This window comes from Abrus precatorius, unplaced genomic scaffold, assembly GCF_003935025.1.
Source record: "Abrus precatorius isolate BTA unplaced genomic scaffold, Abrus_2018 Scaffold2, whole genome shotgun sequence".
In the NCBI taxonomy this organism is placed as follows: domain Eukaryota; kingdom Viridiplantae; phylum Streptophyta; class Magnoliopsida; order Fabales; family Fabaceae; genus Abrus; species Abrus precatorius.
Window position 1 is genome coordinate 23,969,891 of NW_020874362.1, and position 11,284 is coordinate 23,981,174.

At 30.5% G+C, this 11,284-nt stretch overlaps 2 protein-coding genes across 2 annotated transcripts; both read left to right on the forward strand.

The window, feature by feature from the left end:
* The first annotated feature begins 2,810 nt into the window (after nt 1-2,810).
* LOC113858968 (ribonuclease 1-like) lies at nt 2,811-4,151 on the forward strand. Its single transcript, XM_027491780.1, has 4 exons — nt 2,811-2,912; nt 3,070-3,228; nt 3,374-3,602; nt 3,922-4,151. The coding sequence occupies exons 1-4, from the start codon at nt 2,811-2,813 to the stop codon at nt 4,149-4,151; spliced, it is 720 nt and encodes a 239-aa protein (XP_027347581.1).
* A 4,054-nt stretch (nt 4,152-8,205) lies between these two features.
* Nucleotides 8,206-10,482, forward strand: LOC113858868 (extracellular ribonuclease LE-like). The gene is made up of 4 exons (XM_027491653.1): nt 8,206-8,600; nt 8,717-8,872; nt 9,547-9,745; nt 10,107-10,482. The coding sequence occupies exons 1-4, from the start codon at nt 8,499-8,501 to the stop codon at nt 10,328-10,330; spliced, it is 681 nt and encodes a 226-aa protein (XP_027347454.1). The 5' UTR covers nt 8,206-8,498; the 3' UTR covers nt 10,331-10,482.
* The last annotated feature ends 802 nt before the right edge of the window (nt 10,483-11,284 follow it).

The window sequence follows — 11,284 nt, forward strand, 5'->3', positions numbered from 1 at the left end:
ATATGTCATGCTTCACAAATTATCATCAATCAATCTGAACATGAAATTCAGCAAATGACAGAATCACCAACCATTTCACACATTACATAATCAATACAATATGCCACAGGTCAGACACTCCCAGACTCAGCCCAAATCGTACAGTCTAGCACTCACATTTCTCAATATTAATAATAGAGTCATCTATCCTAAGATTTGCATCATTCCAACTACCCCCAAACAACGTTTGCTTATTGAAATCATCGTGTTCCTTCAAAAACAATTTTATTTGCAGCCTTTGTTATAATTTACATTTAGATAGTTATCAAAATGGGTAAGGGTTTTCCATTTAAAACTACTCAAGAGAGGTTAGGGTTTGGGATCAACTCCCCCTTACCTTATAATGGAGACCCACCACAAAATCAATGGTAGAAACACCTCTTACACGGATTCTTGCCCTAAACACATGGAATAATCAATGAGAAATCAAGATAGATGAAGAAAGGGTAAAAATCGAGAATCCTAACTCAATATTCTTACCTCCAAATATTGCAAACATGATTCCAATCTTCAATTTAGGGCACAAACGGCTTAAGAGGCAATTTGATCGGTGAAAAAGGCTAGGGATTGAGAGAATCAAATGAGAGAACAAAAAGGGAAAGTGGAAAATGCCTTCTCCCTAACCCTAAACTCCTTAAATACACAAAGTGTCACGACACTCTCGCTAAGCGACACTCTCTCTCACTGCAGCAAAAATCTCATTTTCTGCAGAATCTCACTGCAGTGAGATGGCATCTAGAAATGCATCCTCCACTGTCGCCCTCTCGCTACAGTGAGAACGCAACAATTTTACCCCTCTTTTCCAGTGCCTTCTCGCTACAGCAAGAATGCTCCCGCTACAGCGAGAATAGCACAGAAATACACGCTTAACCTATTTTCATTCAGTCCAGCACATCCAATCTCACCTATACACATATGTCTACATCATGTATTCACTCTACCATTCAATACACATCATCATCACCTACTCAAACATACAAACACATGGAAATTTTCATGTATATACAGTAATTAAGATATTATTACAAAATCTGGGGAGTTACAGAGTGGTGAGCAGGGAGGGTAAGATGTCATTTTGGAATGGAAGAAAGAGAAATAATGTTATTTTGATATCCACATGTCACTTAATGGTAAAAGTTATCACCATTATGACATAAATTATTAGTTGGTTTAAAATATTTGATATTTGGTAGAGTTGAACACCAATTTTTCCTGTAAATATTTGTTGAAAAAAGAATGTATCTAAGCTGAGTCACAGTGTGCATTTATAGAATACTTTAATTAAAGGAATAATCATTTTCAGATTAAACTGCTGTACCATTGTAACTCGTGATCAATGTGAAAAATAAACTTTGGTAATCTTCCATTGTTGTTCATCGTGGTGAGACTATTTTATATTGCATCTAAGGAGTGTAAGAGTAGATTGATTTCAGATTTAATTAAATTCGTTCACGTTGATATCATTAATATTTCATGGTATTTTCTTACTCACTTCAGAAACAAATTAAACTTTCAGAAAGAAAAATTATAAATTTTACTAAATTTATAATGATCTTAATCTATAAAGCAAGGTCAAAAGTATGTATTTACTGTAAAAGAACTTGTCAACTTATAAAAACTTAATCCACAGTGTAATTATTTTGGTCTTATTTATAAAAACTCTTTTAATTAACTTATACATATTAAAATTATTTAGATGGGTTTTAAAAATTATTTGCAACATTTTATATTTATGTCTATTTAATGTAAATTAAAGTTCTATTATCATATTGATTGTCAAGAAGATTGAAAGGTTCTACAATTATAAAAGAAATATGAGAAAAAATAATAAATGTTTGTAAAATTTTGTTAAGGATCTTATAATAAGTATCATAAAATATTTTTGCGATAGGGTCTTAAAAGGAGTAATTGATAACAAGAGTGCTGGCTAGAAATATACTATTTAATACACATTTTAGATAATAATAAAAAATATGAAATATTATATTACAAAATGTGTTGTCTACATTATTTAAAAAAAAATGTAATATGAATGCTTCGTGTTAATTTCAATGAACTAAAAATAACAAATTTTTACTGAAGAAGAAAATATTTATCATATTAAAAATACAAAAGTCATCAACCTCTTTCTCTTCTTCTCCCAAACATGAATTTTTGGCATAATTGCTACTGTGTCCTATAACCTTTCCATTCTTTTTTGTAATAGCATTACATTGCGCTTCGTTGGGTTCATAACGATGTCTCCTGAAAATTTTTCACACACACACAAATTTCATAAAAATATAGCATCCTTTAATTATTTATACAAATATATATATATATATATATATATATATATATATATAAATCTTTATCATTAAATCAAATACATATTTATTTTAAAAACAAAACACATTCATTTCACATGCTAGTTTTTATACTTTAAAACATAGAATTGTCACAATGTATATATAACCCTTAGCTGTACTATTATGATCAGTTGATTTAATAACAATGTGTGACAAATTACCTTATATTATTTAATGACAAATCAAGTCAGAGTCAAACATAGTGTATTCCTTTCAAATATATATGTGATGTCCCAAATCTTGTTTCAAAGTATTTTAGTAATCTCTATCCACCACATGCTCCACGCGAACAGTAATATAGACTAGGAAGTGTGTGAGCACACGCTCCACGTTCCACCCTCATCATCGCGTAGAAAAACAACCTCCATCAACAATAGCAGATCAAATTTTGAAGAAATTTGTGCAAGGACACAAGGGAAAGAGATGAAAACTAGCAGCATCATTTCCCTCAAGCTTTTGATACTATCAGCTCTTGTTAACATCTGTATTTCACAGGATTTTGACTTTTTCTTCTTCGTACAACAAGTGAGCACGATCATATTTCATCTTATCCCTTTATTTTGCTCTTTTGTAATGAGTACTATAAATTATCTTATGGATGAAAATTTTGATTATATCATGCAATATCATAATGTGTGTGTGTATATATATATATATATCCTTATACCCTCGTTCATTGCAGTGGCCAGGTTCATTCTGTGACACCAAAAAAGGTTGCTGCTTTCCTCTGGCAGGAAAACCAGCATCTAACTTCAGCATTCATGGACTTTGGCCTAATTTCAACAATGGATCATTTCCATTTGATTGTGATATTGCCCAAAACCCTTTTAACCAATCTAAGGTACATGCCACCACGTTAAAATACCAACATTTTCTTCTATTTTACATTAGTGGGAGTTATGTGTCCTAGTTGATTGAATAACCAATCTAAGGTGACACACAAAGTGCACATTGAAACGAATAATCCATTCTTTGTGTTGAAGCAGATAGAAGATCTGATTCCAAGGGTACAAACAAGCTGGCCATCACTCTCTTGTGCAGGTAGCAAAAAGACAGACGACAACAGTACAATCAGTGATAATACAAGGTTCTGGAAACATGAATGGGATAAACACGGCACTTGCTCAGAGTCTATCCTTGATCAGCATGCATACTTTGAAGCTTCATTGAATCTCAAAGACCGCATAAACCTTCTTCAAATCCTTCATGATAATGGTAACTTTGATGGGTCAAATCAAATGCATCTAATCTCTAATATTATTCTCAAACAGTTAGTTGTTCATGTCAGAGAAGGTTTGCCAAGTTATCATATTGGATAAATAAGTCTATCTTATGGGAAGATTTGGGGTATAAAAAGTTTAATAAAAACTTAATATAATTTTTAATATAATTCCTTAACTTCGTAAGTCATCTAGGATGGGAATTATTACCATATTGGATAACTTAAACAAACCCAGAGATTTACATATAAAACAGAATATATATTTTTTCTTGTGGGAAACAACCTAAACCAGGCTGCTGACAAATCATGCAGGAATCAAACCAGATGGAAACCTTTACAGTGTTTCAAACATAACACGAGCTATAAAAGAAGCAACTGGGTTTGGACCTGGCATAACATGCAACACTGATCCATCTGGTACTCGCCAGCTTATTGAGATATATCTTTGTGTTGACAAATCAGCCTCCAACTTCATTGAATGTCCAATACTACCAAAGGGAATTCGAAGTTGCGCTGAGAATGTCGAGTTCCCCATCTTTTAAGAATATCAGAATGTGGCAGATCAACCCAACTTAGCAATTTGAAGATCATTTGCATTGTTATCGGATGTAACATTTAATGGGAATATACAATTGAATATATCCTAATAATAAGTAATGTATAAATAAATTATGTGCATTTTTTTAATGACAATAAAGGATGTGCTTTTGCTCGTTACTCAACTTTTCCATTATAATAATATTATTAGAATTTGAGCACAGGTTTAATATAAGGCTTCACCAAGGAGTGAACTTAAACTTATATGATTTATAGGACGGCAAAAAAAAAGTAAAAAAAATCTTATGTGATTTATTTCCTTAAAAAAATTTAACAATTTAAATTTCTAAACTTCTTATTTATATATTTTTAACTTGTTAGTAACCTAGCACAGTGGATCTTCCTCGTTTAACACTTATATCAAATACCCATTTTATAATCTTCTTTTCTAATTAAGGGAAAATTGAGGAATTCTTTTACGACAATGTTGATAAAGTTCCAAGCTGAAGCACGTGTGGATTACATATTGCTCTCTGAACTTTTTTCTTTCCTTTCTCCCCCGCCCTTATGGAAACAGTATCTTTGAATACATAACGTTGAATAAACAACCCAACTTTTTCTCTACGATTATAACCAGCAATTACTAATTCATAACTTTACAACACCATTATTAATCCTTAATTTCATAAAATTAATTTTATTTTCTCCAATCCTTATTACCAGTAAAAGAAAATGTATTTAAAAGTTTTAGGATAAATTGTATTTTATAAAATCGAGAATTAAATAAAAAGTTTATAAAATGAAGGCTAACATTGTTGATGCTTAATATCAGCGATTCCTCGATTAATGTGAACGTTTACTTTACTTAAAGTAATATTGACGAAAATATTTCTTAATATTTTCGTTTTTTTTATCTATAATTTGATGAATGGATTATGAAGATGATAATCATACCTAAAGTGATTATTGTATATAAGTCTAATAATTTTTGAAGCATAGACCTCGTCTCCACAGTTTTTAGTAGAGCCAAAAAGATATCGGCTGACTTTTTAAAATAGAGAAAAGTTATTTTCAAAAATAAAATAAAATATGATAATTTTAGTATTAAAAATAAAAAAAAATAATTTTAAAATCAAATAGTCCCTTAGTTTATAGTGTATTGATGTTATAGAATTTGTTGGGAGAGGAGAGTTTTAAGGGAGAGCTTCTTTTAGTAAAATATCATAATGCAACTCAAAAACTTTAAAGTAATAGGTACATAAGTTCATCTTTTTATAAACTCCTAACTAGTTTATGGCTCATTTTATATAAGACTTAATTCAAATTTGATTCTAATTCCTCAAATGTGAATTTATCTATTTCATATCATGAGTATCTATGGTTTACACTAGAACAACTTTTGCTCTCTCCACGTAAGTTATTGTCTACTCAATGATACTTTTTGAACTTCACATTTTTTATACGTAGATGTCACCGGCTCTAAGGCTTATCTAGTATCACCATTTTCTCTATGGTGCACTCTTATATTAACCATACATATTGCCATCATTCACTCTCTCTCCTAAGTTCATCTAGTCGTTTGAGCTAGTCACTTAAATTAACCTAACTCTAATACCACTATTTGAGATGAGAGTTTTATGAAGAAGCCTCCATTTGTAAGACATCATAATATAACTTAAAAAATCTTAAAATAATAGGTGCATAGATCTATCAATCTCTTTATATATCCTTAATTATCATGGTCCTCCTTCAATCTCTTGTTTGAATCAAACCAACACAAAAAAAGCTAAAAAAAAAGAATATTATACAAGAACCAAGCTTAAAATAAAAGTCCAAAATAATTTCCTATCAATCAGTTAATTAGATGATAAGAATGAGGGTATGCAAAAAAATATAAATTTATTAAATAAATCTCACTTGAAAAAAATAATTTCTTAAGTAAAGGAGAAGTTTATCAAGTTAATTATATAAAAGCTCTATTTTTCTATGTTCTGAAAACGACCAGTCCAACCAGAAACTGGTCATCCAACGGCCTTTAAACCGATGAAACCGGTAAGAACCAGTTTTTAGTCTGAATCCGTTCTGTTGTTACAACCAATAAAATTTAGCAAATGGTTCTAGTAAGATTCAAAAATGGGCTTTACCTGTAAATAAATTTTTTATCCTCTGAACCATTATTTTATATATATATAATATATATTATATTATTTTATTTGAATATAATGAAAAATTAACTTAACACAACAAAATATTTAATATATACAAAAATATATTAAAATAAATTCATATAATATTTACATTTACCTCACTCTACGAGTGAAAACTCAAACTTACTTAGAAGACCTTGTATTATTCCCCTTGACCAACCTCTTTAGGTTGTTTTTAGGAATATTCCTAAAATTATATTTTCCTTCATTTAAAAATAAATACATCTCAAAAATAAAAAACTACACTATTAATTCTCTATTAAAAATATTTGAGGTATATTTTGGATAAATGACGGATCTCACGCATGGAACTCACCATTCACTCTCAAGGTGAATGCTATTAACTTAAAATACAAGTGTATATATATATATATATATATATATATATATATATATATATATAACTTAGATATAATACTATAAATATTTTTTGTTGTTTTTTTAAATTAAAATCATAATTTCACGTTAATAATATGTGGCAATCTTTAATTCATAAATTGTTAGAGTAAAGTTTTAATTTTAATTGAATAACAACACTAGAAAATTAAAAAAATTTGTTCTTAAATTTTATTTTTTTTGCTTTGACACTCAGTTTTTGTGTTTACAATGCATATTTCTAGTGTTCTAAGCTAAATCGTAATATAAAATGGTTTTTTAAACGAGTCACGTTTGTTTTCTAATTTTTTTTATCACTCACTCTCTAACGAGCTTCACTTCAAATAAAGGTTCAAAAGGAACTCGTAATAATGAGAATGACAGACATCTGTGAAATTTAAAAACTGGCCCAAACGTGAGGAGTTCTGAGGATCCAAAATACCAAATATTGTCACCGTCCGAGACCAAGTGGACCCATGCGGCACAAGCCCAGATCAGGATCCAAATTATGAAATAAACATTGAGTATTTAAATCCTTGAAGTTGTAAAAAAAAATACTCATTAAAATTATTATAAATCCATCATTTTAATTTATAAAATTATGAACACATTATTCATTAAATATTAGAAATTAATTATATTAGTTCCTATATCCATCAATTTATTTTTTGAAATAAAAAAAACTGCCATAAATCTATAAAAAAAATCAGCCAGTTTAGCTTGAACTCAATTCAAACAACTAAATAATCAAGAAAAAGTAAGAAAACAATTATGCAACCTCAACAATCGGCAACTGTAATATTTTGACGTAAGACTCAAAAAAAAAAAAAATTAAAAAAAAATAACTTAGATTGACATAAGATAATTTTTCTTATAACATGAGTGATTACTTCGGAACCATGTCGACATTTAGCCCGTCACATTAATAATTTTAAGAACTATTTTAATTTAAAAAAATAAATTAATGGGTGCTTATAAAATCAACGACTAAAATAAACAATTTTTTAATAATTTTAAAGTCCAAATTCGAAAACTAAATTAACTGGTACGTATAATTTCATGTAATCAATGAACATTGATGTTTTGGTCTCATTATCTCAAGTGTAAAACTGAAATTGTCGCTGACAACCCCAATTGCAATGTAAAAAGAAATAGCCACTTCAATGCTTCTCCTCAGTGTAGAAGAACAATTTTCCTCTTCCATTCAGGTGTACAAGACAGACTTTAAGAGCTATTTTACTTGGGAACGCATTTTGGTTTGGTCAATAATGTGTGTGAACGCATTTGAACAGAGCTTCTTCTTTTGTGGGCTTCTTTGCAGCAGTCCAAAGGATCATTTAACACCTCCCTCCAAAAAACAAAACACTGGATTTTTTCGTCTCATTCTGCCACTATTTATTTTTGGTCTCAAATGTGAATGCAGTGTCCCCATCTATCATTATTATAAACTACACAAATACTGGTTTCTCTCCAATTCATTGTATTGGGGCTATTAAAAGAAACAAATAGGGCAACCGACATGTCGCTAACTTCTTCTCTAATAGTTTTGCACATAAACCATGTTAGGCTGATTAAGATTGTTGAGCAGTGAATGCTATCTTTGATACTCCATTCTCCCTCACCTGTTCACATTATTCCCCTTTCATATCTATAAATTCACAATCCACCATCACCATTCCATAGCTGTGCCTTCCATTTAATATAAACCAAAGAATCATAGTCCAAACCCCACCAAATTTTCTGAAAATAATTATTAAAATAGGGGCAAAAATGGAGTCCCAAGGTTCCATGTCCATCAAGCTTTTACTACTTCTGTATTTGTCGGTTCTCTGTGTTTCACAGGATTTCGATTTCTACTACTTTGTTCAGCAGGTTAGAGAGTGTCTATTGTAAAACATTAGTGTAATTGTGGTCATTCATTCTGCTAGTAAACTTTTTTTATTATTTTTTTAACAAAATGTATTGTTTTTTAATTATTTGCTATGCAGTGGCCTGGATCATACTGTGACACACAAAACAGCTGTTGCTACCCAACAACTGGGAAACCCGCTGCAGATTTTGGCATTCATGGGCTTTGGCCTAATAACAAAGATGGCTCTTACCCGTCTAACTGTGATCCTAACAATCGTTTTCAGCAATCTCAGGTACGTCATTCTACATCAATTATAGCCTTGATTTGATCATTAAGACTTAACAGTCTGCAAAATTCACTTTTTATTGGACAAAGTTACATAATTTGTTCAATCTACAAATAAATGATACATATATTGCAAGGATGGTAATACATTTTTTCTATCTTTTCTCCACCAAATTACTATCGGTGACCACAACTGTGATGTGAAATTGCGATTTTGGTAGTCTTCGAAATCGCATTTTATCATTTGCTAGGTAACTAAAATCTATTTTGAAATCATGCTCCACTTGCTTGGTCCTTTTGAATCAAGATAAATTCTCGTTCCACCAAGCCCCATAGTCCACAAGCTAAAAAAAATAAAAAATCGCTTCATCCAATTAAAACTTTATAGAATGTAATCCTTTTTTCAATTTCCCCCGCAAGACATAGTTTCGGGTGCTCACGTTCTGTTGGAGACTAAATGCAACAGAAATGTCACCTCTTACCCTTTTCATGTTTCTTTATACAAACTTTTAACCTTTTTTATAACCTTCAATTAAATATTCATGGGACAACTGCTAAGCAAAGAAAAGCTTAAAATAATAAAGAAAAGAGGATTCTTTCACACTTCAGTTCAATGTGGTGTTTATTTGACGCTTAATTTGCCACTGGCATTAATAAGTAAAATTATATATATGGTGACAGATATCAGACCTCACGAGCAGCTTGCAGAGGAATTGGCCAACGCTAGCATGCCCAAGTGGCAATGGGATCCAATTCTGGACCCACGAATGGGAGAAGCATGGCACTTGCTCCGAGTCAATCCTCAAGCAACATGACTATTTTGAAGCAGCTCTCAATTTGAAGCAAAGAGCTAACCTCCTCCGAGCACTTACAAATGCAGGTACATTACGGAATCAAAACTGGTTTAGTATTTTATTTTTTTTTGTTTTAAACTGTTAAATATAATTAAAGTAAGTGCCGATATTAATAAGAATCATATTTTTATTTAAAAGTGTGATTTTCATTAAATGTGTAACTTCAAAATAAAGCTTATTTTAAAGTTATCGCATGAAGTAAATAACCTCATCTTAGGTGGACTAACGAAATTTTGTCCATAAAATGTTGATACAATTTTCAATACACTATCTTAATTTCTTTAGTCTAGGTTATTTACCTACTTAATTATAAGAACCCAAAAGAAATTGGCTATATAATTTGGCAATGCTTGGACCTTTTGCTGAAAAACATGCATTTGGTGACAGGGATCCAACCAGATGGGGAGTCTTACAGCCTAAGCAGCATCAAGGGAGCTATAAAAGATGCAATTGGTTATACTCCATATATCGAGTGCAATGTGGACTCTTCACGTAACAACCAGCTTTATCAAGTTTACTTGTGTGTGGACACCTCTGGAGCTGACTTCATCGAATGCCCTGTGTTCCCTAAAGGCAAATGTGGATCGCAAATTGAGTTCCCATCATTCTAGTACTGGGGAATTAGTAGCGTTGTCGAGTCTCGTTGATCACGTTCCCCTTCATGTTCTTCTGCTCATTTTTTCTTACAATAATTTTGTAGTGTCTTGTAGTTGTGATTCTTCTCATAATCTTTACGCCAGTAGTCACCAATTTTACCAGTGCCTTATTCCATGACTTGCAACTATACCTCGTATAATATTTGCGTAACAGGGAAATTTCTTTTTCCAAGTTAGAGTGTACAACCAATGGAAATATGCACTTTTAAGCATTAATAATACTTGTACGTTTTAATGTTTACACCTAAAGCAAATTTTAACACAAAGTCATTCAAAATTAATTAAAATTATTGTAATATTTTTCAAGTTTATCTTTCAATATTTAAATGTTAAATTATTTAATAAATTGTCATGATAAATTTTTTAATATTTATTTTTTAACCAATAATAAAATATATAATCTTTGTTGAGATTTTGATTTTAGGTAAGAGAAAAACAATTCAAAATTTTGAATACGGTGATCAGACGAATGGAGGCGGTGGATTGGAATTGCAATATGTAAAATTAAGCAAGGGAGTATTTTAATTTGTATTTTGGTGGTTTTGGTATATTCCAATGTTTATCATATTAAATTATTGAAGATATAAATTTTACTTGGAATTAATAAGAAAAATGCCAATGAAATAAATAAGATAATGTGGTTAACTTGGAATCAGGTTCAATTTAATGTGCTAAAGAAATGTGCATTTAATGGGGTAATAGTTCATAAACAGCTCTTTATATCAATTAAAAATAAATTTTTACATAAGTTAAAGAATCAACATAGATCTGAGCAATAAAATAAATGAAAATATTTTACATTTGCTAGTATTTTTTATATCGATTCTATTATAACTAACGTAAAAAATTAATATATTTTACAAAGTGCACATATTTTATATAGGTTCTACATCTTATTGATATAGAAAG

What these genes read in the sequence shown, in the direction of transcription:
- LOC113858968 (XM_027491780.1), top strand. Translation starts at nt 2,811, where the DNA reads ATGAAAACTAGCAGCATCATTTCCCTCAAGCTTTTGATACTATCAGCT. An exon ending in ACCCTTTTAACCAATCTAAG is followed by an intron (nt 3,229 to 3,373) that starts GTACATGCCACC and finishes GTGTTGAAGCAG; the next exon opens with ATAGAAGATCTGATTCCAAG. An exon ending in TCAAATCCTTCATGATAATG is followed by an intron (nt 3,603 to 3,921) that starts GTAACTTTGATG and finishes CAAATCATGCAG; the next exon opens with GAATCAAACCAGATGGAAAC.
- LOC113858868 (XM_027491653.1), top strand. Translation starts at nt 8,499, where the DNA reads ATGGAGTCCCAAGGTTCCATGTCCATCAAGCTTTTACTACTTCTGTAT. An exon ending in ATCGTTTTCAGCAATCTCAG is followed by an intron (nt 8,873 to 9,546) that starts GTACGTCATTCT and finishes ATATGGTGACAG; the next exon opens with ATATCAGACCTCACGAGCAG. An exon ending in CCGAGCACTTACAAATGCAG is followed by an intron (nt 9,746 to 10,106) that starts GTACATTACGGA and finishes ATTTGGTGACAG; the next exon opens with GGATCCAACCAGATGGGGAG.